Genomic DNA, 26,250 nt, shown 5'->3' on the forward strand with positions numbered 1-26,250 from the left:
ATCGAACCCGTGTCCCCTGCATTGGCAGGCGGATTCTTAACCACTGTGCCACCAGAGAAGTTCCCCCAATTTTTCTTGGTTTTACTTTTATGTTATACCAGCCTCCTCTCCTCCTCAACCCCTTTCCTATAAATGATTTTGATTGGATTAGCTTTATTCAAATTCCTTTTCCTAGGTTTAAGGTACAAGCTTGAGGTTGAAATCACAATGTTTTACAGAGTCTTCACCTGGCTGTCCTCTACTGAACATACATAATCTAAAATGCTTGTTATAGGAAGTACATATCCACTGAAGTTTTTTTTGTACCTCTAGTTTTCATTTTGATGACAAACAGGGTAATTTTAATTAGTCCTAGGAGTAATTGGAGAGTTTTATTTGGGTTAAAGTGTATTCTGTGGAACATTGGTTCATTGGTATGTTAAAAGGTCGTGCTGTGGAACAAAGGGAGAAGGAGTTACGGGCAAATAAATTTGGGATTCCTGCCTACTACCATTAGAGTACTGAAAGATGGGAGAAGAGTATCTTACTTTCAGTATAAAGAAAGTGCCAGATGAAGGGGAACTGAAGTCATAGAGTAGAAGGCTAGGGTCACAAATTGACATTGTTGAGCTTTTTTCAGGATCTTTCCACTATACTGCTGCCAGATTTTAACAGTTTAGGAGAAACACCAGGTTTAAGACCTGTGCTTGTTGTGTGCCTGTGTTTTGTGTATGTGCCCACACACAACAAAATTATAGTTATAATGCTAATAAAAGATTATGTGCAGGGCTTCCCTGGTGGTGCAGTGGTTAGGAGTCCGCCTGCCGATGCGGGGGGCACGCGTTTGTGTCCCGGTCCGGGGGGATCCCACATGCCGCGGAGCGTCTGGGCCCGTGAGCCGTGGCCGCTGAGCCTGCGCGTCCGGAGCCTGTGCTCTGCAACGGGAGAGGCCGCAGTGGTGAGAGGCCCGCGTACCGCAAAAAAAAAAAAAGATTATGTGCAAAATTAAATAAACTAATAGGCATTTATTTTCTTTATTGTGTGCTGAGTAGGCACTGTGTAAATGCCTTTACAACATATTAACTCATTTAGTCCTCATTAGAGCTCTGTGAGGTAGGTGAAGTATCCCCATTTACAGATCAGGATGTTGAACAAAAAGAGGCTAAGTAACTTACCCAAGGTACTAAGCTCTGGTATTCATCACTTATTCAGATAAAATATAATAAATCAAACCACCAAAGGCGGTTGGTACCTAGTTTTAGAAGACCGGATTCTCCAAGAGACTGAAAAATGTTGCCTGCAAATCTTTAAGCAAAAGATGTGTTCTTATTAACCTAAGCAAGAGTGGTAATGGGCTGCCCTTTCAGCCAAATTATTTACATTGTGCTGGGGAAGGGAATGATGCTCTAATGGAAGGGTTTTTTTGTTTGTTTGTTTTTATTCTAGAAAATGACAAAAGATCATTTGGTAGAAGAGAAAACTTCTCTCCAGAAAAGTCTTCTTTATTATGAAAGTCAACATGGAAGGCCGGTAATGTCTCTCTTGCTGAAAAGATTTGATTTTCTGTCTTCAAGAACATGAATCACTTTTGTGGCCCACATCTTCAGAGCTGTTTCATAGAGCATTGTTTCCTACATTTGGGAGATTGCCTACTTATTTAAAATTACTTTTTAAAAATTGCAGGGAAAGTCATATTGCTCAATGTTTTAGAAATTTTAGATTTCTGATGACTAGGTGATTTCCATTTTTCTTGCTTCAGGTAACCAGGGAAGAAAGGCACATTGTTAAACCTCTTTATGATAGATACAGACTTGTAAAACAGATGCTGACAAGAGCTAGCATCACTCCTGTCCTTGTAAGTAAAACATGCGAATATTTATCTAGTTCATTTTACCAAAACCTACTCTTTAAAAAAAAATTATTATTATGGTGGTATATTAGAGAAATACACAGCCAAGGTAACAAGAATTGTGTATGTAAGGTGAGGTTACTGCTTTAAAAGAATAGGAAGTTAATAATAAATGCCTACTATTACTTCCCAGGGACTCTTATAAGCATTTTTACTTATGATTATGTCATTAAGTCCTGACAAGTTAAGTCACAACAGGTAGAGAGGACGGTAGCCTCATTTCACAGATGATGAACCTGAAACTCAGGAGTGAGGTACCCAGGGTTACCTACTTGTAGAATTAAAAACTCATATTTCAGACCCTTGCCTATTTCTTTCCATTTAAATTCATGCCTTTGAAACTACATTACTTTTGTGATGGCCATCATGATGATGTTCACTTAATTGCACAATAATGTAAACTGATTTTTTTTTCAAGTTCATCTTTTTTAACAAAAAAGTCTATTAAAATAATACTTATTCATATATATGTGCATTTTTTTTGAGAAAAAATGAAAACTCAAATGCTTACGTGCATATTAAGTGCTGTCTCCAAATTAACCATTAGATAGTATGGCTCTAGATGTCTCTCAGGCTCAAATAGAAAACAGCATGTGCCCGTTCTGCATCATCTCCTAGGAATTAATTCTCTGGAGCTTATGGTTTGCTTAAGCTTGCAGGCCATTTTTATGTTGATGGCCTCTTGAAATAAGGGTTCCCTTTAGGCTTCGACTCTCTGGCTACTCATTATTAGAATGTTCACAGTGGCCTTCTGAGCACCTTTTATTTAGCCCTTATATAAACATTCTTTTTTAACTGGCTGTTTTTTTAGTTGGCCATCTCTTAACAGTATTTAGATATAATCAGTTTTCTTTGAACAGTGAATCCTGTATAGTTTATATTCTTTTCACACATAAGATAGTTTAATACAGATTTTATCTTTTGATTACAAGGTATTTTTTGTGTGTCACTGACATTTTCATAATTCCATAATAGTATAAATAGTCTTTGAATTTATTTATGAAAACCATCTTAGAATTCCACACATTTGTTTTTAAAAACTGAGTCTATAGGAAGCATTTCTAGATCTTATGGATGCCTAAATATGACTGTCGTAAAGAGAAATTGGGAATCTAAAAATTAAGCCAAGACAATAGGAAAGAATCGTTTTTCCAACAGATGGCGCTAGCAGTTCCTCAAAAGTTTAAACATAGAGTTACCATATGACCTAGCAGTTCTCTTCCTAGGTATATACCCAAGAGAATTGAAAACATGTCTGCACAAAAATTTGTAGACAGGTCTTCAGAGTAGCATTGTTCATAATAGCCAAAGTGTAAAAACAGTCCAGATGTTCAGCCAACTGATAGATAAACATAATGGGGTATATCTGTATAGTGGAATATTATTCAGCCATGCAAAGGGATGAAGTACTGGTACACACTACAACCCGGATAAACCTTAAAAACATTTATGCTAAGTGAAAAAAGCCAGACACAAAAGGCCACATATTGTATGATTCCATTTATATGAAATATCCAGAATAGACCAGCCCATTGAGACAGAAAGTAGATTGTTGTTTGCCATGGGCCGGGGAGAGAGGGCTCATGAGTACAGGGTTTCCTTTTGGGGTGATGAAATGTTCTAGAATCACATAGTGGTGATGGTTGTACAACTTTGTGCATATACTAAAAACCACTAAATTGTACACTTTAAAAGAGTGAATTTTATGGTATATGAATTATATCTTTTTAAAAATATATATTTATTTATTTATTTATTTAGCTAGCAGTGCTGGTCCTTAGTTGTGGCACATGGGCGGGATCTACGTTGTGGCATGTGGGATCTTCTAGTTGCGGCATGCAGGATCTTTAGTTGCAGCATGCAAACTCTTAGTTGCGGCATGTGGGATCTAGTTCCCTGATCAGAGATCGAACCCGGGCCCCCTGCATTGGGAGCATGGAGTCTTAGCTACTGAACCACCAGGGAAGTACCTATGGTATATGAATTATATCTTAATGAAGCTGTTATTTTTTAAAAAGGAGTATAAAGGGGTCCTCAGACCAAAAAAGTTGACAGCTTGGTTAAAAAGAAAAATGCTCCCAATTAAATAAATAATATGTCACACATTATTATTTAGAATTTTAAAAACATTTATTGAATGAGCTCTTAGAATTACCTAGACATAAATTATCATTTGTCACTCTTATGGATACATAACAAGAAAAAAGCAAAAATAAATTTAGTAAAGAATTCCTAAAAAATTTTAAAGCATATGGTTAGAATTTTGAAAATAAAGTTTTAAGATCTATTAAACTTTATTTTAACTGTAATAGTGAAGTGAATCTTCATTGAACATTTTAAATACTTAAAATGTAACCCACTTATATGTTTATTGTTACAGGGATCTCCATCCACCAAGCGAAGGGGTCAGATGTTACAGCCAATCATAGAAGGAGAAACTGCACATTTTTTTGAAGAAATCAAGGTAATCCTTAAGAGAAATTATTCTCTGATCTTTTTCCTAAAGGAAAAATTGAAATCATGGCATGTTTGATTCTCTGTTTGGATATATTTTTAGGAAGAAGAAGAAGAAGATGGTGTTAGTCTGTCCTCTGAGTTAACTGATATCTTGAAAACTGCTGTACAGGCACAGTCTTCATTGGAAAACTCAGAATCTGATATGGAAGAAAATCAAGAAAAACTGGCTCTAGATCTCCGATTGTCAAGTACTCGAGCAGCTTCTATGTATGTATCCTGGTTTGTGATTTTAGCCTATTCATGTAATAAAATTTATATGCAAAGAAATTCAGTGTTAAATAATTGAGTAAAGAAAAGAAATACACCCATTTTGAAAAGTGTGCTTTACAAATACATGTTGTGATTCACATTTTCTTTATTGAAAATTAGTGTGTTTTAAAAATTAAAAAAAACGGGCTTCCCTGGTGGCGCAGTGGTTGAGAGTCCGCCTGCTGATACAGGGGACACGGGTTCGTGCCCCGGTCTGGGAAGGTCCCACGTGACGCAGAACGGCTGGGCCCATGAGCCATGGCCGCTGAGCCTGTGCGTCCGGAGCCTGTGCTCCACAATGGGAGAGACCACAACAGTGAGAGGTCCGCGTACCGCAAAAAATAAATAAATAAATAAACCTAAAATCCTACGTTTGCTGTATGACAAAGTGCTGGAACCAGCTGAGAGTCGTCTGTTAGTTTGTGCTCTTTGAGCTTCTTTACCTGATGTGGCCTTTGGTTCTAGTTGTTAGCCCTGGCGTCACTTTAGGATCGTGTGGGAAGTTGTTTTGTTTTTGTTTTTGTTTTAAATACTTATGCAGAGCCCTACCAGCAGCTATTCTGATTTAGTCGCTCCAAGGTGAAACTTAAGACATTGGTATATTCTAAAAGCTCCCCAGCTGGCTTGATTTTGCAGCCAGGGTTAGAAACACTGTTAAGAACATAATGAATCAAAAGTGCCCTTTGAAATGTTTTCTTCCCATTTCAATTTTAGGCCCGAATTACTGGAACAACTTTGGAAAGCCAGAGCTGAAAAAAAGAAACTACGTAAAACGTTACGGGAATTTGAAGAAGCATTTTATCAACAAAATGGAAGGTTTGTTGAGCATCACAAAATTGAATCTTCTTTCTTCTTAAACTCCCAAGTGCCCATATGTTGAAATAAAGAAATATATAAGAATAGAAATAAATTGTGCGTATAAGGATGTTAGCATTGAAAATAACGGTAAAAAACATTCCTTTGTACTGTGCAGCCCTGCTCTTAATGGAAGGAAAAAGTCAGAGCTGGAGTAAACAACATCTGACAAAATATTTCAGGATTGTCCTAGAGAATGCTTGGTTGAGTGGCAGTTATTTTATGTTCCTTAATTCAGTATCCTCATCCTTTTGGAAGTGTTTGTGAAACGAGATCTCCTTTTAGAAAGGGTCCCAAATATGAGTGGTATCCTAACTAGTTTGGATTCTTATACTGAGACCATTGCTGCTTAGGCTGCATGTTGGGTCATTCTAGGGCACGTATTTCCAAGGTGTGTATCAGTGTGGCAGTCATGTGGCTCCCCTATAATACAATATGGCAAGTGCCTTTATCTAACTGGGTAATACACAGTTGACCCAGTGGGACTCTTTTAAAAGTAAGAAAAATACATTCTAATTCAGATTGTGGCCAGAAATGAGGATTATTTATCTCAGGCCTCAGAAAAGTTTTTCCATGTTACCAGACGGTCTTACCAAGCCAATAGCTCTATAGTAGTCCCCCCTCTTCAGTTTCTCTTTGCAGTTTCAATTACTCCATGGTTAATTGCGGTCCAGAAATATTAAATGGAAAGTTCTAGAAATAAACAATTCATAAAGTTTAAACTGTGCACTGTCCTGAGTAGTGTGATGAAATCTCGTGCTGGCCCACCCAGGACGTGAAGCATCCCTTTGTCCAGCATATCCTGCCCTTTAGTCAGTTAGTATCCATCTTGTTTGTCAGATCCATCGTCACAGTATCTCAGTGCTTGTGCTCAAGTAACCCTTACTTTAGTTAATGCCCCAAAGCGCAAGAGTAGTGATGCTAGCAATTCAGATATGCCAAAGAGAAGCCACAGAGTACTTCAGGTGAAAAGGGGAAAGTTCTTTACTCAGTGAGGCTACGAAAAAAATCATGTGCTGAGGTGCTCCGATCTATAATAACGAATCTATCCATGAAATTTTGAAGAAGGAAAAGGAAATTCCTACTAATTTTGCTGTCATACCTCAAACTGCAGAAGTTATGGCCACAGTGCATGATAAGTGCTTAGTTAGTATGGAAAAGGCTTTAAACTTGTACTGTAAGATGTTTTGAGAGAGCCCGCATTCACATAACTTTTATTACAGAGTATTGTTATAATTATTCTATTTTATTATTAGTTATTGTTAATCTCTTACTGTGTCTAATTTATAAATTAAACTTTATCATAGGTATGTATGTATAGTATATATAGGGTTTGATTTCAGGCATCCACTGGGGTCTTGGAATGTATCCCCACGGATAAGGAGGGGGACTACTGTGTTTGAGAGTCTTCTACGTAGGTTGGCATATATGGTTAAAAAAATCTCAAGTGTGTTTTCCAAGTACCTTCTAATTCTTTGTCTTATTGGAAAAAAACTTTGCTTGTAGTTAGGGTAGTTTGATGCTTTACCTGGTTATTAAACTGAATTGCTTTGGGTCAGTAATATAAAGTGAGAAAAATGATTTTTTCGCTACCACTAAGATGTTATACTTTTACATCTTAATTCACTGAAGCCAGAGTTAAGTAATGTATGGAATGTATGAAATGACTCAGCGTAGCCTCTAGCACTTAGTATACACTCACAGACCTGACAGAGTCTAGTAGCTCATGTTTTATTAAAATATTTGATTATCTGTAGTTACCTGCAATCATCATTGATACTAATATCATCAATTAATCTGTCAATAGAGAAATACATCAAAATTAGAAGTGTTCTAGGAATATTCCATTGAGATGAAGGGAATTCGTCCAATAATCTTCTTTTTTCTTGCAGAACAGTTTTTTATTTGAGTTTGTATTGGGTAATATTCTGTCTCTCATTACGACAACTTCTGGGACTTTATTTTCCAGATGATCTCTAGGTTTTATTTTCTCCCCTAGGAATGCCCAGAAAGAGGATCGTGTTCCAGTGCTTGAGGAGTACAGGGAGTACAAGAAAATTAAAGCCAAGCTTAGGCTTCTTGAAGTTCTTATCAGCAAACAAGATTCTTCAAAATCCATATAAAATACGGTCCTTGAAAACATCATAAAATCAGTTGTATTCCCTGAAGCTATCATCATGTGTACTTGGCTGGTACTTAAGTTCATTTTGTCAGGCACTCACAGAGTCTCATTTTGTACTTGCTGGTGGTGCCACTAGAGAAATGATGGGAGGGTAAGTAGACCCTGTCTAGGGAGTGCGATGTTCCATGTTAACCACAGACTGCCCCTCTACCTTTAGCAAACATCCACTTTTCTTCATTGTTTTGTACTACAGATACATCGTGTTAGTAGAAGACTAATATTTTATCTTTTCAACTTTAAGAACTTTGGAGATAGAAGCTTTTTGTTATTACCAACTTTATTATTTTGTTTTTCATTACTCAAGAAAATTGAGAGGAAAATCTTCACATTGAATTCTTCTTCAGTTGCCTTTTTCTTACAGAATGACTGAAAATTTGAAAGAAAAGCCTATAAATGTGCACATATGCAACTATGTTCTCTGTTTTCTTAGAAAACCAAAATCAACTGAAATTTCAAGTCCTACTGTGGAACATATTTCTGTTAAATTCCCAAAGTGACACTTTCTCACAGGTAGTAATGTTAGCAGAATTTTGCAATTCAGTGGTCACACAGCTCCTGGATGAAGATAACAGCGGGTAGACCAAAAAGTGACCTTGCTTATTAGTATAGTGAAAACACACAGCACACATCACACACAGAACTGAATTAATATCACATGCTGCCTTTGGGACTTAAGTTACTGTTTGTTTCCTCAGTTACAGTTTATCAGTTGGTGATGATGTGATTTGTCTGGATTAGATCCTGCATTTTTTCCCCCTACCCACCTCCAGATAATGTGAGAAAATAGCCATGTCAGTATGTAGGAACTCTGATGGTGCTCAGATTTGTGTGTTCAATCAAATGGGCTTAAATTGGCAAAAGAATCATTATGCCTGAAGTAAATCTATTCTTAACAAGGGCTATACCACTGCATTTTTACATGTACCTTCAAGGGGTTGCATCATTTTTTTTTTTCTTTTTTAATCAGCAAAATCCATAAAGAAAACATCCTCTAGAGGGATCACCTTTTGCTCAATCACAAGCTGTTTAAAGCAGCTGGTTATAGGTGTATTGTGGTATGCCCCTTGTCATACACTCTAAGCATATCTTATTTTCTCTGGCTTTGCATGGCTTTTCTTCAGGTTCTTTCCTGGTATAATTCTGCTAATTATTTTCACAGAATGGTGACTTTATTTGTGCTAACAATATGATAGTCATTAACAGCATATTCTGATCAGGCTTAATCTAAGTGTTCATTTTTTTCCTGGTGCTTTTTTGGATTGATGAGTGTCTCACTTTGTGCCCATGTTTTGCATGCAGTGACTCATGCATGGTTTTCTTAACTAGCTAATATTCATAATTTGTTCCATACAAAAATGGACTTTTGCAGCATCCTTTAATAAGGTGAGGGAAGCATGAACCTCAGACTTCTGGCACTATTACATAGCACATGAAGTAGCTTGATAATAAGTAGCATTTCTAGTACTTCACATTTCTAGTACTTCACATTTCACCTGTGTGTGCAATGCCTTTTTTGGGGGGAGGGAATGTTCCTTGGTAGTGAACATGTCATTGGGGAATAAAGCACTAAATCCAGCCCTTTTCGTGTGGTTTCCTTTTGATACAGCTAGGTTATTCATAATGTACACCTAGAAACGTGAAATTGAGAACACCAAAAGATGTTATCGTTTTGATTTGAATTCATCATGCAGTGTACATTTAGTTAATTTCTTTCAGTCTCCAACAGGAGTATATCCAAACATCTTATTTAATGTGCACTGTATATTGTTTTATATGAATGTTTTATTTTATATACCACATGCAAAAATGTCCATATGCACTATTTAAATGTTTTAAATAATATATTCCTTCTTTATAATGCTAAATCTATATGAGTACCATATTTTTATAAGTCAGTGGCCTGACTGGTTTCATTTTAGAATTAACAGCTGCTTCATGATGTTGGTTATTCACTGTTAATGTTTGGCTGTGAGTAGAATAGATAAAAAGTGGCATGGCAGCACTTATGCTATGTGACAGTATTGTGTGTCATAGTTCAGTAGTAAGTGGTAGAATTAGGCAGTTTGTGATAATTTTACTTTGGTACAAGTAAAAACTGTATATCTATATACAAACAGTATATAGATATATACGACTACAAGTATAATTGCATTGCTGTGTTTGGCACTTCATTGTATAGACTTTTGTAATAAAAGAACTTTAATGTTCTAAGTCATTGTAAATGTTGTTTGTTTTTTTCACTAGATGTTTAAAAAGAAGAAATAAAACCCTCAAGTGTTCCCTTGCCTTAATGTTCTCAGGCTTTGTTTGAATTACCCCAACCAGGGACCATGTGGGGAGACAGCAAGGTTACTAAACCACGTGACTGTCTACAGCTCTAGGGAGTGGTAAGACAAGGAAAGGCCATGTTGTTGATTCTCTTTGGAAATCTAGGGAGAAGATGCAGAGAGAATAGTCAGCATTTCTTGTTGCAGTGAATTATCTTATTAAGAAAACTTGACATGCAGTCTCTAAGAGAAGAGCTTGGCTTAAGGAAGGTGGGTATATTTAACAATTCCTTTATTTGAGTTTTACAGTCCAGGGACTGTTGCACAATGTGGAAGTCTATGGTCAAATGATGTTACTTGGGCTAAGAGAACGTATAACATATGGCTCTTCTAGGAGGGCTTATGTAACCTATATTAGAAGAGTTTCCTTCCAATTTCCAAAATGCCAGCCATCCATACAGGGCTTTTGCAACACCCTCATTTACACTTTTCAAACATAACTTCTTATAACCTTGATACTCCTACCTGGCTCTTTTATTTTATGTTTTAAAGGATAGTTTACTTTTAAAGTAGTCGAGGAAGCACTTTTGGGAAACTTCAAATGTGTTACTTTAGAAACTGTCTAGATGAATTTCTAGTTTGAAGATATTAGTGAAATTTCTGTAGGTGGTTGGGAAGTTTGTTCTTCTACACTTTGCCTTTTTCCAGGAGACTTCCAACTGGGAAGAGTGGAGGTGAGATTATTTTACTTGGGGTCTTATATAATGGTTTTCTAGAATCCTAAGCATTTATTAATTTACCTTTGGCTAGAGAAATTAGAACATGGCACATGATGAGAATACCAACAGTTCTAATACTCTGTGTAGCATTGAGAAAACTATCTTTACTGACTTATTGAACTATTAATTAGAGACCTGCCCTAAGAACTAAAAGCAATATTATTTTATACTTTCCGTTCACATTCCTAGAATTTAATAATAAATCTCATTATAAAAGTCTTCATGTGTACCTGTGTGTGTATACTGTGGAGGCATTTGTAATACACATGGATTATATATTGGGTCCCATTCCTAGAAATCATTTGATGATTATCATTGACCCTGATGATAGTTTGATGGTAGCTAGTTTTGTGCTTTTAAAATGTACCCCAAATGGGGACAAATTTAGGAAATAATTCAGTACAGGAATAAATCGTTAGAAATGTTCCATGATTGTATCACAGATTCTCACCTCCACTTGCCTCAATATTGTAGAGCTGAAACCTTTCTCATCACTCGGTTTAGTTTTAAACTGACGTAGTGTAATTCTTTCTCCAGCTCCACAGCATATAAAAAGAGGCTAGAGGATAATTTAGAAGGAAGTAGAGAATGAGTCAGTAACATTTTTGTACATAAAGAGACAGCAGGTTATTAACACCTATTGTGAAATACTTTGAGTGGGAAGATAGTATTTTAAGCTCCCAAAATATGCCTAGTATGGCCAGTTATGGATCTAATATTCTAAAGCTGTGTGGAGCACAGTATCTGCTATGCGTGTCAAGTATAAATGGCAGTCTATTATTTAGAGATGTAAGGACAAAAGCAATTGGTCTTGCTCTCACCTTGCATTTAAACAAATGGAGTTTTGTGCTTTCTGTGTCATTTTAAAGTTGGGTAAAAAATTGGGGAAAAAAAGTGGCATCTTAACAGAATGAGATTCTGGGTTCAGGAAAATTGTGGAATGTCCCCAGTCCCCATATCACGATATTCCATAGCACCTTGGTTAGAACAAATGCTTACTCTCGAAATTCTTGTTGAGTGACAGGCTGGTAGTCATCTTGAATTTCTGTAGAATAATACTTTTTCTCAAGCCTCTCTTTCCATTTTTTCATCTGCTCTGCACTTTGAATCTCCTGTAAAGTTAGAGGAAAAAGCATAAGCTGCAATCTTTAAATTTTTCTCTGTTGCAGCCCCATGGCACACAAGCATCACAGGGTTGAGAATCTTAAACTTTACTCTCCAGGGCTGTGATTTTGAGCCCCACTGGCTTTTTGCCCTGCCTGATTTTTGGGTCTATGCATTAGCAGAGTCACCTCAGAGAACTTGGTGTTAATACTGTTTAGCAGAGTTAGGGGATTTTTAAATTATGAATATCTTCTTATTCCCTTTTCACTGCCTCTTCCCCTCTGCATCTCCAGCTGATATTCTCCATTCATCACTTGGCCAAAGCTGGGATGTTCTTTTCTGTACCTCTGTTCTATAATGAAGCAAGTGTACATCAAAGTACGTTTGTGGGTATTATTTGCCCTCCCAGCTGCTTCTCAGCCAGACTCCTAACAATTCCCAATCTCCTCTTCATAATTACTGCATCAATCTGTGTACTCCAATCTGTCCACATACCCCAGAATAAGCTCCTCATACCAGAAGATTCTTGCTGTATCCTTCTCTGATCCTAAAGAGCCCTTTCTGTGCTTTGTGCTCACTACCCACCCATTTTCCTTTTAGTGTCCAAATACCTTTTTCCCAACTTTAGAAAAAATGCTCTGTTATGTTATGGAAAATAAAAACAGCCCTAGAAAAAGAGGGAAAGAAGAGACAGTGCACCCAGATACGACGCAAAGACTTTTCAGTAAATCGGTATGGTATTGCCCTGCTCCAACAGTAATGTTAAGTAGCAAAGTGGATCCCTGTATAAGGGTTCTGATTACCTTCCTCAGAGAGAATGGTGATGCCCAAGTTCATACATTGTTTACCTGATAAATGGATGCTGTCCTGGCCAGAGGAGCTGTGCTATATATCAGAAAGTGTTTGTCTTTAAACCAACATATCCGAAGTAGGAAAGGGTGGTTTTCAATCTTTCTAGTTTTATTTCAGCCACATTACAGCACCTATGTTTTGACATATTTACCAGTACTTATAATGTGATGTTAAAAAAGTGGTGGGCCCCACAAATATTTCTAAATGACCAGGTCTATTAAAATGTGGATGCATTAGTAATATGCACTGAATAGACTGCCTGGTAAACGATGTATCCTTCAAAAAACCCATCTCAACCATCGCTTTTTCTATGAAGCCTTCCTTGACATTCACAGGAAAGTAATACCTTTCCTCATAGAGCAGCAACTATGTGGGGGCATTTGCTCAAGCTCCTAGGTTCTAGTCAACCCACCTCTTCCCTGCAGGTGGTAGCTGCTGCTTATAATTGTTTCTGGATTAATTCAGTGTTCTGCAATGTTTCTTACAGACCTCTCATGCCTCAGAAATGAATTCTGTGAAGTAAACCCCCTCTTTTTGAGCTACCTCGTGTGTTTCTGTTTTTCTGACTGGCCCCTAACTGATGACTGGTTGGTAGCAGAGAAGGTCCAAAGAAACAGACCCTTATAGACGCGTGCTTCCACCAAGGGACACAACAATTGACTTAAAGTTTGAGACCACCGCCTGGCTATTTGGGATTCCTCAGGCTACCGAACCAGCAGGCTAAGAAGTGATTGAGGTGACTGATCCCAATTACCAAGGGGAAATTGGTGCTGCTACAAAATGGGTTCAGAGAGGGCTCTGTTTGGAACCCAGGGAATTCTCTGAGGGGTGCCTCTTAATACTTCCATGTCTAAAACTCTGTAGTTTAAACATTAAATTCTTAAGGAATTGTGATTCGAGTAGAAAAGGTCTTAATGTTACCCAGAGATGGATACAATTACTCTTGGGACTTTGCTTCTCCACTTTTGGGGAGAGAATAAGAGGGCCTCCATTTTCATAGAGGATAGTTCTGTCTTATTAGATGGAAGCTAGAAATAGTTATTGTCATTTTATGGAAGTACAGATGTGTACTAAATAGCCAAAGCGGGTGAATTCAGCTGACCGTTTAGCTAATATCTCTCAACTCAAAATTTGCCCTCCTAAACTCTTAGGCTCTTTTATGCTCTTTATGCTGGATCTCAGGCTTTGCAAACCTCATTCCCTAGACTGTCTTGCTACCAGATTTGTTAGGTTCTACCTCACTGGACGATGGAGGGGAGAAGGTTCTTCTTGTTTTCTTTCTATCAGCATTGCTGATAGAATGGTAGTTGGCTCCAGGCTGCAGTTGTCCAGCTTCTTTTGGCATACCCAGCACCAGCTTCATCATACTCCCTCAGAAGTATCAGGAGCAGCAGGGGTGGGATGAGGGTGACCTCAGAGGTCTGAGCAGCAGCTTCAGGCCCCTTAAGTGTCTTAGGTTCCAATAAACCCACCTTTTGTAACCTTAGCCATGGGAGTGGTAGCATCCTCCTACAGTTATTACTTATGAGTTGCTTCAGTGTTTTTACTTTTTCTATTTTCCAATATCTGTGTAACCAATTCCCTGTAATAAATTTTCTCTGTTTGAAATGTATATTATGGTTTCCATTTTCCTGACTAGGTCCTCATACATGTAATAAGTATGTCATTTGGTCAGGTGTATGTTTGCCTTTAAGGAATGTTTTAAATTTTCCATATCTTGGTTTTAAACATTTAAAAATTAGTCCCTGGGCATTTTCTATTTTGTTGCTATTGTAGTTTCTTCTATTATAATTTTTAATGAGCTGGTTGATGTTTGCATATATGACATGACTATGTAAATTATTTTTTCCTACTACTTAATCTCTTTTTGTCATAATTTTTCAGTTCATTGTATACCTGAGAAAGAGAATCATATCTCAAACAGAGGTAGTTTTTACCTCTTCCTTTTCTACTTTTGTACTTCTCATGTATTTCTCTTGCTTAATTCTTTTTTTTTTTTTTTTTTTTTTTTTTTGTTTTTTGGTCTTTCTCTTTTTTTGCCTCTCCCGTTGCGGAGCACAGGCTCGGGACGCGCAGGCTCTGCAGCCATGGCTCACGGGCCTAGCCGCTCCGCGGCATGTGGGATCTTCCCGGACCGGGGCACGAACCTGTGTCCCCTGCATCAGCAGGTGGACTCTCAACCACTGCGCCACCAGGGAAGCCCTCTTGCTTAATTCTTTCGTCTGATCTCTCCAATACATCCTTGTCTTGTCCTTGACATGTCCAATGTTTCCCTATTAGATCAGGTGCTAGCTTTGGGGTGAGATAAATTTGTTTTTATCATGTCAAGGAGGAGTCCATTGATTCCTGTTTTGTTTTCCCCCTCAAAGTTGGATGTTGAATCTTATCAAATACCCAGCATCTATGGAAAATAATAGTTTTCCTTTTTTTGATCTATAAATAGAACGGATTATGGTAATTAGTTGATTATACAGTTTTGAATCATCTTCTCATTCTTTGAATAAGCCCTATCTGAATCATGGTATTGTGTTCTGTTGGATTCTGTTTGCTAATATTTAGGATTTTTGCTTCAAGATTTATAAGTGATATTTTGTTTTTTAAAATTAATTAATTAAATTTTGGCTGCATTGGGTCTTCATTGCTGCGCGTGGGTTTTCTCGAGTTGCAGTGAGCGGGGACTGCTCTTTGTTGTGGTGCGCGGGCTTCTCATTGCGGTGGCTTCTCTTGTTGCGGAGCACATGCTCCAGGCACGCTGGCTTCAGTAGTTGTGGCACACAGGCTTCATTGCTCCACAGCGTGTGGGATCTTCCCGGACCAGGGATTGAACCCGTGTCCCTTCCATTGGCAGGCGGATTCTTAACCACTGCGCCACCAGGAAAGTCCCTATAAGTGATATTTTCTTTTTCTGTTTTTTTTTTTATTTTTATTGAGGAGGATACAATCTTTACTAGGTTTTAGAATCACTATATAGTGATTCTAAAATTATTTTATAAAAATAATTTGGAAATTTTCAATTTTCTCTTTGCTCTGGAACAGCTCAAATAGCTTGAAATTATTTATTCTTTAAAAATCTGGTAAAATTTCCATATGAAACCATCTGGGCCTGATTTATTTCAGAGGTAGCTCTTTGATGGCTTCATTTCTTCTACAGAATGGATTTGTTTAAGCTTTTAAAAATCTCTTTTGGGCTCAGTTTTGATAAATTTTATTTTCAGTTTATTGAGGTTTTCTTTTTGGCCCAATATATCTATTTTCATGAAGGGGTTTTGAAAAACAGGTGTATCTTCTGGGAGTACTGAGTTTAATACATAATTGTAAGATCACTTCATTCATTATATATATATTTTTAATCCTTTCATTTTTCTTGATCTGTTCTTTAGTGTATTCTTGTATGTTTTTCCTTTTATAAGTCTAGTAGTCTTTACTTTATGGAAGTTTATGCCATATTATTTGTTGCATAGATAATCATAACTATTAAAATTGATCTTAGCCTTATAAAGTGCCCTTCATCTCATTTAGAACTTTTTTCTAGAATTCTACCTTGACTTATATTGTGTCCTCTGATAACTTTTCCTTGCCTTTTATACCTTGGCTCATGCTTTTATACTTTTCTAAATCACTTTGTTTTAGGTATATATTTTAGGCTATATCGTAGAATTGGGTGTTACTCTGTGATTCAATCTGAAAATATTTTCTTTTTCTTTTTAAGTAAATTAAGCTTATTTGTCTTTACTGATATGTCAGATATATCTGGTCACAGTTATATTGTTTTAAGGTATATTTACAGTCTTCTACCATGTGGCATATTATCAGTTTTCTTTTTTGATTTGGTACTGCTTCCCTTTAAGAATGTATGTATTTTTGTTTTAGTGGTCTGTTTTTATTCACGTATCTTTTTATACATCCTCCATCATCTCTTTCTCGTTTTGGTTCCCTCAACAAGAACCAAACAAGTTCAACAAAAAAATTAGGTTATAATTTCTTCCTCCTCATTTCTTTTCCCTCTACTACCCAAGTATATTTAATCATATTACTGTATTTTGTTGTATCTGAGAGATGGAGTCTATCGTAAGACCATTACACCATTATTTTATGTACCACTTAGGAAAAAAAATGCCACCAGTTAAAATATGGCACATTGTCAAATATAAGTCACATCTTGATTTCAGAGATATTAAAATGTGGAAAAATGTGTTTTAAAATTAATAAAACAATATCTTTTAAATTTACTACTGTGCTCTTAAATATGCTAAAGTTTCTTCTTTTGGGCTATTAACTCTAAATGATAATTCTTCAACTTTTTAGCTATTACATATGAAATAATCAGTCAGCTTTTTTTACTTTATACCTTCTCTCTTCCTTCTTTTTTCTAAAATTTCTCAGTCATCTCTTGTTTGGCTGAAGATGATCCTCACATGGAATCCTCAGGAATACAGTGGGATTCCCCAAGTTCTTACATGTTCAAAACTGTTAGAGCCTTTATACTTGAAACACAGCTTTGCTGCATATAAAAAAGCCTTGGCTTACATTTTCTTTCCTTGCTATATTGTAGGTGTTGTTCTGTTGATTTATGGTGTTGAATGGTGTTATGCTAACCTAATTCTCTTTTCCTTGTAAGTAAATCCAAATTTTGCTTGGATAAGTCTCATGTTCATTTTAGGTAATTTTTCCCAGGTACATAGTATGTCTTTCAATATACATTGTCTTTTATTTCAGAAATGGTTTATTGAATTATAGTTTTGTTTTTTAAAAGAATCTCAAACTTACAGAAAAGTTATAAGAACAATACAAATAGTTTTTATCCTCTGAAGTATTTGAAGTTGCCAACATGAATGCCTTATTGTCCCTGAATACTTCAGTGTGTATTTCCTGCATACAAGGACATTCTCCTTTATATAAGCACAGTATAATCATCAGAATCAGAAAATTAATATTGATAGATTATTACCATCTAAATCCTCAGTCCCCTATTCAAATTTACCAGTGTCCCAATGATGCCCTTTATTGTAAAAAGATCCAGTCCATGATTATGCATTGTATTTACCCATCTTTTAATCTCAGTCTGGTGTAGTTCCTCAGCTTTACCTTGACTTTCATGACCTTGAAACTTCTGAAGTCTATAGGCCAGTATTTCATAGAATGTCCCTCAGTTTCTTATTGTGTGATGGTTCGTTGCGTTATGCATCTTCGGCAGAAATTTTACAGAAGGGATCCTGTGTTCTCTTAGTGTCTTGTCAGGTGGCATATAATTTCAGCTTGTTCCAGTACTGATTAAGGTTCTGTTTTCTAGACTTTTTCACCGTAATGTTATTCTTTTTCTTTTTGTAATTAGTATTTTGTGGAGAGGTATGGAAATGTTCTATTCTTCCTCAGACTTTCATTCATGTATATGTTTAGATCAGTGTGGACTCATGGAATCCTATTTTATTCCGTGGGTTTAAATTAATATTCATTAAGTGCTTAAATAAGTGCTTAAAATCCCACACTTGGCCAGCGGGATCCCCACTCAAGCTGACTTTTGTGTCCTTTTAACAGATCTCCATCATTCTATATGGAGTACAGTATGAAGCACCTATACTTTCCAGTCCTGGAATTAACTGTATTTCCAAGGAGCCCGGGTTCCTTTTAGAGGAGAATGGTATTTGGAAACCAAGATCTGGACGCTCGTTGTGTCATTGCTACTAGGATGTCACTCTAGCTTTCTCAGTGGACAGAGTTAGAAGATACATTCGCGCGCACACACACACACACACACAGTTGCAATTCTAATCCAACACCACAAGGTTCATTTTAACCTTCAGCCTTTCCATTTTTGCAATTCCATTGTCTGATAATGAGAAACCTCACTCCATTATACATACTTGTTTGCTTTCCAATCTCTTGACCCTGCTGTCCTCTTTCTCAATATATTGGGGGGTGGGAGGCATCCAGAAGTAGAGCAATGTTCTATTTTTTCACTTGGGTGGTAGTGGTATGTGGAGGTTTGCTTCATAATTATTTATTAAACATATATGTTTAGTCATTTGAATATATGTTACAGTTTTGAAATATAAGAAAAATCATTTAAGTGATTCAGCACATTAATGATTACAAGAGAACAATTATATAATCATCTCAATAGAGTATACTCACTAAACCCTGTGTGCTAATCCCACAGTGAAGGTACAGCTGTAGGACAAGGGTATCTGGCTAAGAGCACCAATAAGAGAGACAGAGCATCTGGAATCCAAACAATTTGTCCTAAATAAGAAAGGATCTAGATTCTGGGAGAAATTTGGAGGTGGCAACTACTGCTCTGAAAAAAGCAAATCATTCAGTTCTTAAATCAGAACTTTTTCTAATAAAGCTATCACTTCTTTACGAGAAAATTAAAATCTTACTTTTTCATCAAAGCCTTCTCTTCTGGCTTGTTCAGCCAAATCTCTGCTTTTCCTACTGAGAATATAAAATAAAAATCAGAGGTATATGACAGTAAAAAGGAAAATGACAGTATAAAATATAACCAGATCTATATTAAGGATCTGAATTAATTTCTGTTCTTTCTAATAACACTAATTATTTGGAAAATGTGGTCATTAATAAGTTCTCTATATCATATCTCTAGCTATAAAAACATGTTTCTATTATGTCCCACTGCCAGATTTTGACACTAAAATTACGCAATAAATGTAAATACATTCTTAAATATTTTGTTTAAAAATTGTTTTACTTTGATAGCTAAAAGTATGCACTTAATGTAGACTAAAATCATTTCCTACTTTTTTAGAGGGACTTTACTATCCTGTGCAGCTTTATGTTAAACCTTTTTCTGAGTGGCATGGCATGCCTTATATTAATTTTAAATTAGCTTAGAGTTTCATGACACTCTCAGAAATTATGAGGTGCTACTGGATGTTTTGACAGTTTATTTAGAATCAGCACATTGAATGGTGGTTGTTTTGCAATCAAAACCTTACTCTCACTGTAAGTTTCTAATATAATACAGAGCTTTAAAATGGTAAGTTAAAAATTGAAGAAAATTCATCTTACCTTTTCTTGTCTTCATCTGTTTCAGGTTTCTTTAGTTTGAGTTTTTCGAGAGCATTGTGGTAACTCTGAGCATAATTTAAAAGTTTAAAAGTTCATAAAAATAATATTCTGTCTTGTCAATTTTTGATCAAGGTAAAGGAAATAGGGAATGCTTGACTTTAGGGACTGCTGCCCTAAAGAAATGTAGAGGCAAATACTATGATTTTTTTTCACCTTGTCACTACTTATGGTTTCTGCCTGCTGGTGAAAAAGCTGGAAGGCATCACACTTGAACTTGGAAAAAAAAATCTTAAAAAAATATTATTAACATTTATTGCATTAATGATATTAACACTTTAATGCACATAACCAGCATCATAATCAAGAGATAAAAGATGAACAAACCCACAGTTAAGTTCATTGGGGGACATATTAGTAGTTTACAGATAAGTTCTTGGACAGAGTTCTTAAGCCCCACTAACCCCACAGCTTATAGGACCTTTTCTGTGTGAAATGCTATGGTTAGAGCTGTGGGTATGCAGAGATGGGCAAGATGGTACACACATGACTCTGCTACAGTTCACAGTGAGGTCGGTATTGAGAGGACAAGGAAGATTGCTCTGACAGGGAGAACAGAATGTCAGCGAAGAGAGCAGAGGGAATTCCTGGGGAGTCAGGGAATGACATGAGCAGAGGCCCAGAGGAGACAATGAGAGCAAGCATGGTAAACAGCACTGTGCTCAAAACAGCTGGGGCATACAGTGCTGTGAATGGAGGCATAGAAGGTAAAAATTGTATAGTTAGTTCAATGAATGATAGTGAATAAAGATAGGTTGAGACTGTGAGACTAGAAAAGGCCCTTGAATGTTTGAATAAAGAATTTGGACTTATTTTGACAAGCCCAGGGAAACTTTGAAGAATTTTGAGCAGAGAAGTGATATGATCAAAACTGGGCTGGCACAGGAAGGAGGCTATAACAGTTAAGAAGATGTTACCATACAGAAGTCCGGGTGAAAAGTACTGAGTACCTAATGTAGTGGTGGCAGTTAGAATTCAAAGTGTCTTTGAGTTCCACAAATGTGAGCAAAAACTACAGAGGTGAACTTTACACACAAGCCTTGGCAACAGACCATTATAAGGGACAAAGAAAAAGTTCAAGGGTTCTGAGCCAGGGGTGACTGAGGAGAGTGTTGCCACTACAGAAAGTGAGGAAGGTAAGGCAAAAGGAGTTCTGAGTTCAGATTGTTCATAGGAATTTACCAGCATCTAAATTGAAAACTTTGGGAGGGAAGAGAGTAAGTGCTTTGCATTTAGTGCTCAGTAGCTTTTTGATACATTGAACTCTGAAATAATTTTGGTCACATTTTTGAAGCCAGAGAACATTTCTCCTGGTACTGAAATAATACAAATATAAGTAACCATGGACCAAAACAAAAAACCCCAAATGTCCTCCCTGCACTACCACTTGGGGTTTAGGTGTTATTCAAACTACAAGAGTATAAACTGAACAAGATTGGTCTTAGAATTCTGATTAGAAGAATTTGACATACCTTTTTAATCATTTTACCAAGTTCAAAATCTGGCCTTCTGCCTATTGAATAGTCAGCTTTCACTTCAGAATAGGTATCATTAATTATTGCCAAGAACATGTTCTGGGGAGAAATATTCAAATGAAGTATTTCAATAAAAATTTAGTTTAAATGTTGTTAATGACTTTGACAAGTGCTGGGATTTGTAAAATTAGATTTAAATTTTAAAAGTAACTCGTGCTCAATAAGAGATACGACTATGCAGACTATATATAATATAGTAGAATGGGAAATGTGTAGTGTGTGGATATGGGCAAGTATGTTTATGGTAAATGGGAAAAGCAGAATGTAAAATAGTGCATATACATTGGTTAATTATATATATATATAAAAATGTATTAATGTTACATATCAGAAGAAAACTTAGAATAATATATGTTCATAAGGGTATTTCTTTTTTTTCTTTAAAATTCTATAGAGCTGTTTAAATGCACAGTTTTACTAGGGCTCTTACAACTATTAATGTCCAGATAACACAAACAGAACTGTGGAGAGGGTATTCTTACTCCCAGCCCACCTCTCCACCTTTCACTGTGGCTCAGATCTGTCACTGTGAGGACTGTTGCCCACAATCAGGGGATAACTGCTGTGTGTGACAAAAAAATGTTTTCATGGAGGACAGTAGCAGTGCCTTGAGTAGAAAGGCAAGGTTCCTTGATTAGGAAGGCCAAATAGATTTGTCCTGAGCACATGTGAGAGACCCATCCTGGGGACTCCTAAAAATTACCAGGGTGTGAGCTTTCATCCATAAGGGCCAAAAGCTGTTGCAATATGGGCAGAATATGAATGGCCTAATTCATACCTACTGGTATGAAATGTCCCAGGCTGGAGAGACCTGGAACTTTCAAGTTATACGTGTAAAAGATTTAGTACACTCTTGGCACACAATAACCACCCAGATGGTAACTATTATGATCACATTCTCCATTGGACAGCTTGAAAACATTTGGACCCCCTGGATTACTAGGAATCTACACCATTCTTAATAAATGTAAAGTGTTCTGACAGCTAAGCAGTGATACTATAATTTCTTCTAAATTGGTAATTATATTTTTTATTCTGAAAAATGTAAGCAAAAAAGGGGAACATATATGGTCATTCTTACCAGCAGGACAAAGAACACGAAAAAGATGAAAGTGATGAAGTAAATGGGTCCCAAGATACGACTGGCTTGCTGAATTCCAGCAAAATTAAAATCTCCAAGAACAATACGAAATTGTGTGAATCTTTTATGGGAAAAAAGAAAACCATTAGAAAATACTATATCTCTTCATACATACATTACAACAGATGGGGGTTACTAATGTGCCTAGGAGAGTACCTAGCTGCATATGGCAATGTTCTCTGGCTTTAGTTTTGTTAGCACAGAGTTCTATAAAATTGGATGTAGAATATTCCCCTAAAGAAAGCCAAGACTTAATAGCTGAACAGATAGTTCAGGAAATGATGGGCTTCAATTTATTCAATCAATATGAACCCAATGTTCACCTCCAAGATTTGAACCTTGAGAGGCCTGCTTACCAGCTTGTCTTGACAGTGGCCTCTTTAGCCATTCCTGTGCCCTTATAAAACTTAGAATACTTTGACCTTTTCCAATAAATGATTTTCAACTTGTACATAGACCCAAGAGCCCTACAATTTCTAATATCAATGGTATGCTTAATTTTTGCATCTCTTCTGCTGAAATAAAAATGGCAACAATTTGTCACTTGCTAAGTCTCAAACAAGTGCTGGTAGTGATCCTCAAATATGATCCCGAGGTTTATTTTATTTTCTCCAATAAGTACAAAAGCTTGGCTTTGAAGTGAAATAGCATTGAAAATACTATAAATCTTCATTTTATTAACTTTAAGGATGGAAAAATTAAGAAATTAAGGCTTTGAATGAGCATAGTAGTAGCAGAGGTAGAATTAGGATTTCATAACCTGAAGTTTTATTTTGTTTTCTCATCATTAGTTTGCAGTGGTATTGCCATACACACCACGGATATATTATAAATTATATATATATGAGATATATATATATATATGAGTTCTTTATTTTAAGGGGAGATCTGGGAAGGAGTTTTTAATAGTATGTAGACACTTTGCATGATTGGTCAAAGGGCGGAATGTTTCTTGTTCCTTGTTGCTTTTGCCAATCACGTGAAGGGAGCATAGGACTATGTACAATGAAGGAAGAAAATGTATTCAAAGAAATCAGCTATTTGGAGTCCTAGGACTCAGAGTTTTCTGGAATTTCATCCTCAGTACCTGAGACCTGACTAAATCATACATACAGTGTTTATCCAGCTTCTAATAGTGGATTCTAATGCTCTTCTACACAAGATAGAAGGAGAAATGCTGAATTAGGAGACCAAAGTTTCTCAGCAAATCAAAAAAATTTTTTTTCCTCTCTGGCATAGGAGAATATGAGGTTCTGTTTTAGTGTTTTCAACTTAATTTTTTATCCTTAAGTTCAAGTCAGCATTTCTCCTCTCCAGAAAGTATCCACATACTTCTGCTCTGTAAATAGTGTGAATAACAAAAACCTAAGCAATTACTGAATGGTTATAATCACATAGGAACTGGAGACTTACAAATGCCTTTCCCCTCCCCCTCCCCAAGCTAAAAGGAACACCATGACTCTTCAGGATACAGATTATACTGAATGAAAACACTGTTTTTTAACTTCTTGATACCCCTGTTAACTTTCTACAGTTCTCTCTTGTTGAATTAAAATAGCTTACAGACGGTTTCATAATAATGTACCATTTATGCTTAATCTGACTTCCCAGTCTCTCACTTGCAGGCATGACTGGGTGGTAGGTATTCCTAAGCCTTCTCCAAATATTGCCTCTATTCCACTGTGTCGTCTTCTGTAATTCAGGTTAAACATATATTAGGCCTTCTCATTCTACCCTTTCTGTCATTTTCTGAACATTTTGCCTCTCTGTGCCACTTTAAAATTTTTTCTCACCTATTTTTCATTTTACTCATTCTCTCTTCATCTATGTCTCATTTGCTATCAAACCTGTCAACTGCGCTTTTAATCTCAGTTGCTTTAATTTTCAGTTCTAGAATTCTGTTTGATACTTTTTCAAGTATGTCACTTTTTACACCATCCTGTTCTCTCTCTAAAGATATTTTCTGACTTGTGTTTTATTTCTCTAAATATAGTATTTATTGATTATTCCAGTATTTGAAGTCTTTGAGTCTGTTTCTGTTGTCTGTTGTATCTGCTGGTTCTTGCTTATGAATTTTTCCTCCTTATGTACCAAGTTATCTTTGACCATGAGCAGTAAATTATACTTGAAGGGCTTAGCATGAAATATATTTCTCCAGAGAGGTATTTTTGTGTGTGTGTCTGCAGGTGCATATGGGCATTCCAGCCTGGGACCATCTTAATCCAAATTCAAGACATGAGGTTCCCTGGATACCTAGGTGACTAAACCCAGACTTCAAGTCAAGTCACTGAGGGATTTACTTTTAACTTGAGGCTGTAGCAGTTCAGGCTCCCTACTTTATGTGTGGAGAGGTTATCAGACACTCCTCCTCTCCCCCAACCCCACTCCCCAGCACACACACACAGGCCTTGGGTTTGTCTTCTGTCTCATCCTTGAGAGGTAACTAGAAACACAATTTCTCAACTGTTTCTTCTGGATCAACAAAAATGCCTTCATGGTGGAGGTTTTGGGGAAGATGGAGTAAGAAGCACTAGGAATCTGTCTCACCACCTAGACAACAATCACAGTGGCACAATCTTTCTGATGAAACTATTTTGGAACTCTGGAGTCTGTTGAAGGCTTACAACTTCCAGGAAAGGATTGGGCAGTTTGGGTCAATTTAAACTTTTAGTTTGGCAGCAGCTACCCATCTCCTACCCCCCAGCCTATGGCAGGTAGCCCTGCATGTATTTCTAGAGCAGCTTGTACACAGCTTGTGGGAGCCAGGGTGGACAAGAAGGACCCTGTTGTCCAGACATCAGGGTCTGTGTTCTGATTGCTGATTGCTGCTTCTGATCACAGAGGCAGGCATCTCCCTGCATTGTTGCAAGCCCCTCCCTCTCCGGCTGAAGCAATGTCCTTGGGATTGAGAGGCCCAATGCTCTTCCCTCCTTCATTTTTCTCTTTTTCCCCTTTGGGAGCCAGATATTAAAGACTAGGACATTCATGGGGCTTCCCTGGTGGCGTAGTGGTTAAGAATCCGCCTGCCAATGCAGGGGGCACGGGTTTGTGCCCTGGTCCAGGAAGATCCCACATGCCACGGAGCAACTAAACCCGTGCACCACAACTACTGAGCCTGCACTCTGGAGCCTGCGAGCCACAACTACTGAAGCCCGCATGCCTAGAGCCCGTACTCCACAACAAGAGAAGCCACCACAATGAGAAGCCCATGCACCACAAGGAAGAGTAGCCCCCTCTCACCGCAACTAGAGAGAGCCCACGCGCAGCAACAAAGAACCAACACAGCCAAAAAAAAAAAAAAAAAAAGACTAGGACATTAAAAAAAAACAACAACTGCATACATGGAGGAAATTAGACAGTCACCATGCATGCCCAAGGAATGGCACAGGCTCAGAAAAGACCTGAGAAGACCTTAAGTTTACACCTCAGGCTGATCCTCAAAGTACTAAAAGAAGACATGGAGTAAGTCAAGAAAACTATGTATGAACAAAATGGAAAAGCAATAAAAAGATAGAAAACCTAAAAAGAAACCAAAAAAATTCTAGAGCTGCAAAGTACAATAACTGAAATGAAAATTCATTAGAGAGATTCAAAGGTAAATTTGAATAGGCGGAAGAAAAAAAATCAGTGAACTTGAAGATAGGGCAATTGAAATTATTGAGTCTGAGGAACAGAAAGAAAAAAGTTTCAAGAAAAGTGAACAGAGCCTAAGGGACCTGTGGGATACCATCAAGTGAACCAACATATGCATAAGCACATGAAAAGATGCTCAAGATTGCTAATCAGTAGGGAGAT

General features: G+C 37.0%; 2 protein-coding genes across 18 annotated transcripts in view; one reads left to right on the forward strand and one right to left on the reverse strand.

The window, feature by feature from the left end:
• FAM13B (family with sequence similarity 13 member B) overlaps positions 1-9,977 on the forward strand; it is an 89,487-nt gene extending 79,510 nt beyond the window's left edge. For 8 of the 12 annotated variants that reach the window (XM_027096592.1, XM_027096597.1, XM_027096669.1 and 5 more), the window contains 6 exons: positions 1,426-1,509; positions 1,739-1,834; positions 4,269-4,352; positions 4,446-4,612; positions 5,369-5,470; positions 7,509-9,977. In XM_027096592.1, coding sequence (XP_026952393.1) covers positions 1,426-1,509; positions 1,739-1,834; positions 4,269-4,352; positions 4,446-4,612; positions 5,369-5,470; positions 7,509-7,632 — 657 coding nt within the window. In that variant the 3' untranslated portion in view covers positions 7,633-9,977. The remainder of the gene's footprint in view (positions 1-1,425; positions 1,510-1,738; positions 1,835-4,268; positions 4,353-4,445; positions 4,613-5,368; positions 5,471-7,508) is intronic. The other 4 variants (XM_027096617.1, XM_027096653.1, XM_027096636.1 and 1 more) reach the window with 4 other exon arrangements.
• Positions 7,399-26,250, reverse strand: part of PKD2L2 (polycystin 2 like 2, transient receptor potential cation channel) — a 39,064-nt gene continuing 20,212 nt past the window's right edge. For 2 of the 6 annotated variants that reach the window (XM_027096706.1, XM_027096690.1), the window contains exons 9-14: positions 22,396-22,516; positions 21,252-21,353; positions 19,723-19,787; positions 19,074-19,128; positions 11,737-11,849; positions 9,980-11,296 (exon numbers count right to left, since the gene is read on the reverse strand). In XM_027096706.1, the coding sequence (XP_026952507.1) occupies positions 11,200-11,296; positions 11,737-11,849; positions 19,074-19,128; positions 19,723-19,787; positions 21,252-21,353; positions 22,396-22,516 (553 nt within the window). In that variant the 3' untranslated portion in view covers positions 9,980-11,199. Of the gene's footprint in view, positions 8,058-9,979; positions 11,297-11,736; positions 11,850-19,073; positions 19,129-19,722; positions 19,788-21,251; positions 21,354-22,395; positions 22,517-26,250 lie in introns of those variants that run through there. The other 4 variants (XM_027096709.1, XM_027096692.1, XM_027096699.1 and 1 more) reach the window with 4 other exon arrangements.

This window comes from Aethalodelphis obliquidens, unplaced genomic scaffold, assembly GCF_003676395.1.
Source record: "Aethalodelphis obliquidens isolate GAN/ISIS:26980383/991018 unplaced genomic scaffold, ASM367639v1 scaffold4, whole genome shotgun sequence".
NCBI classification, from domain to species: Eukaryota; Metazoa; Chordata; class Mammalia; order Artiodactyla; family Delphinidae; genus Aethalodelphis; species Aethalodelphis obliquidens.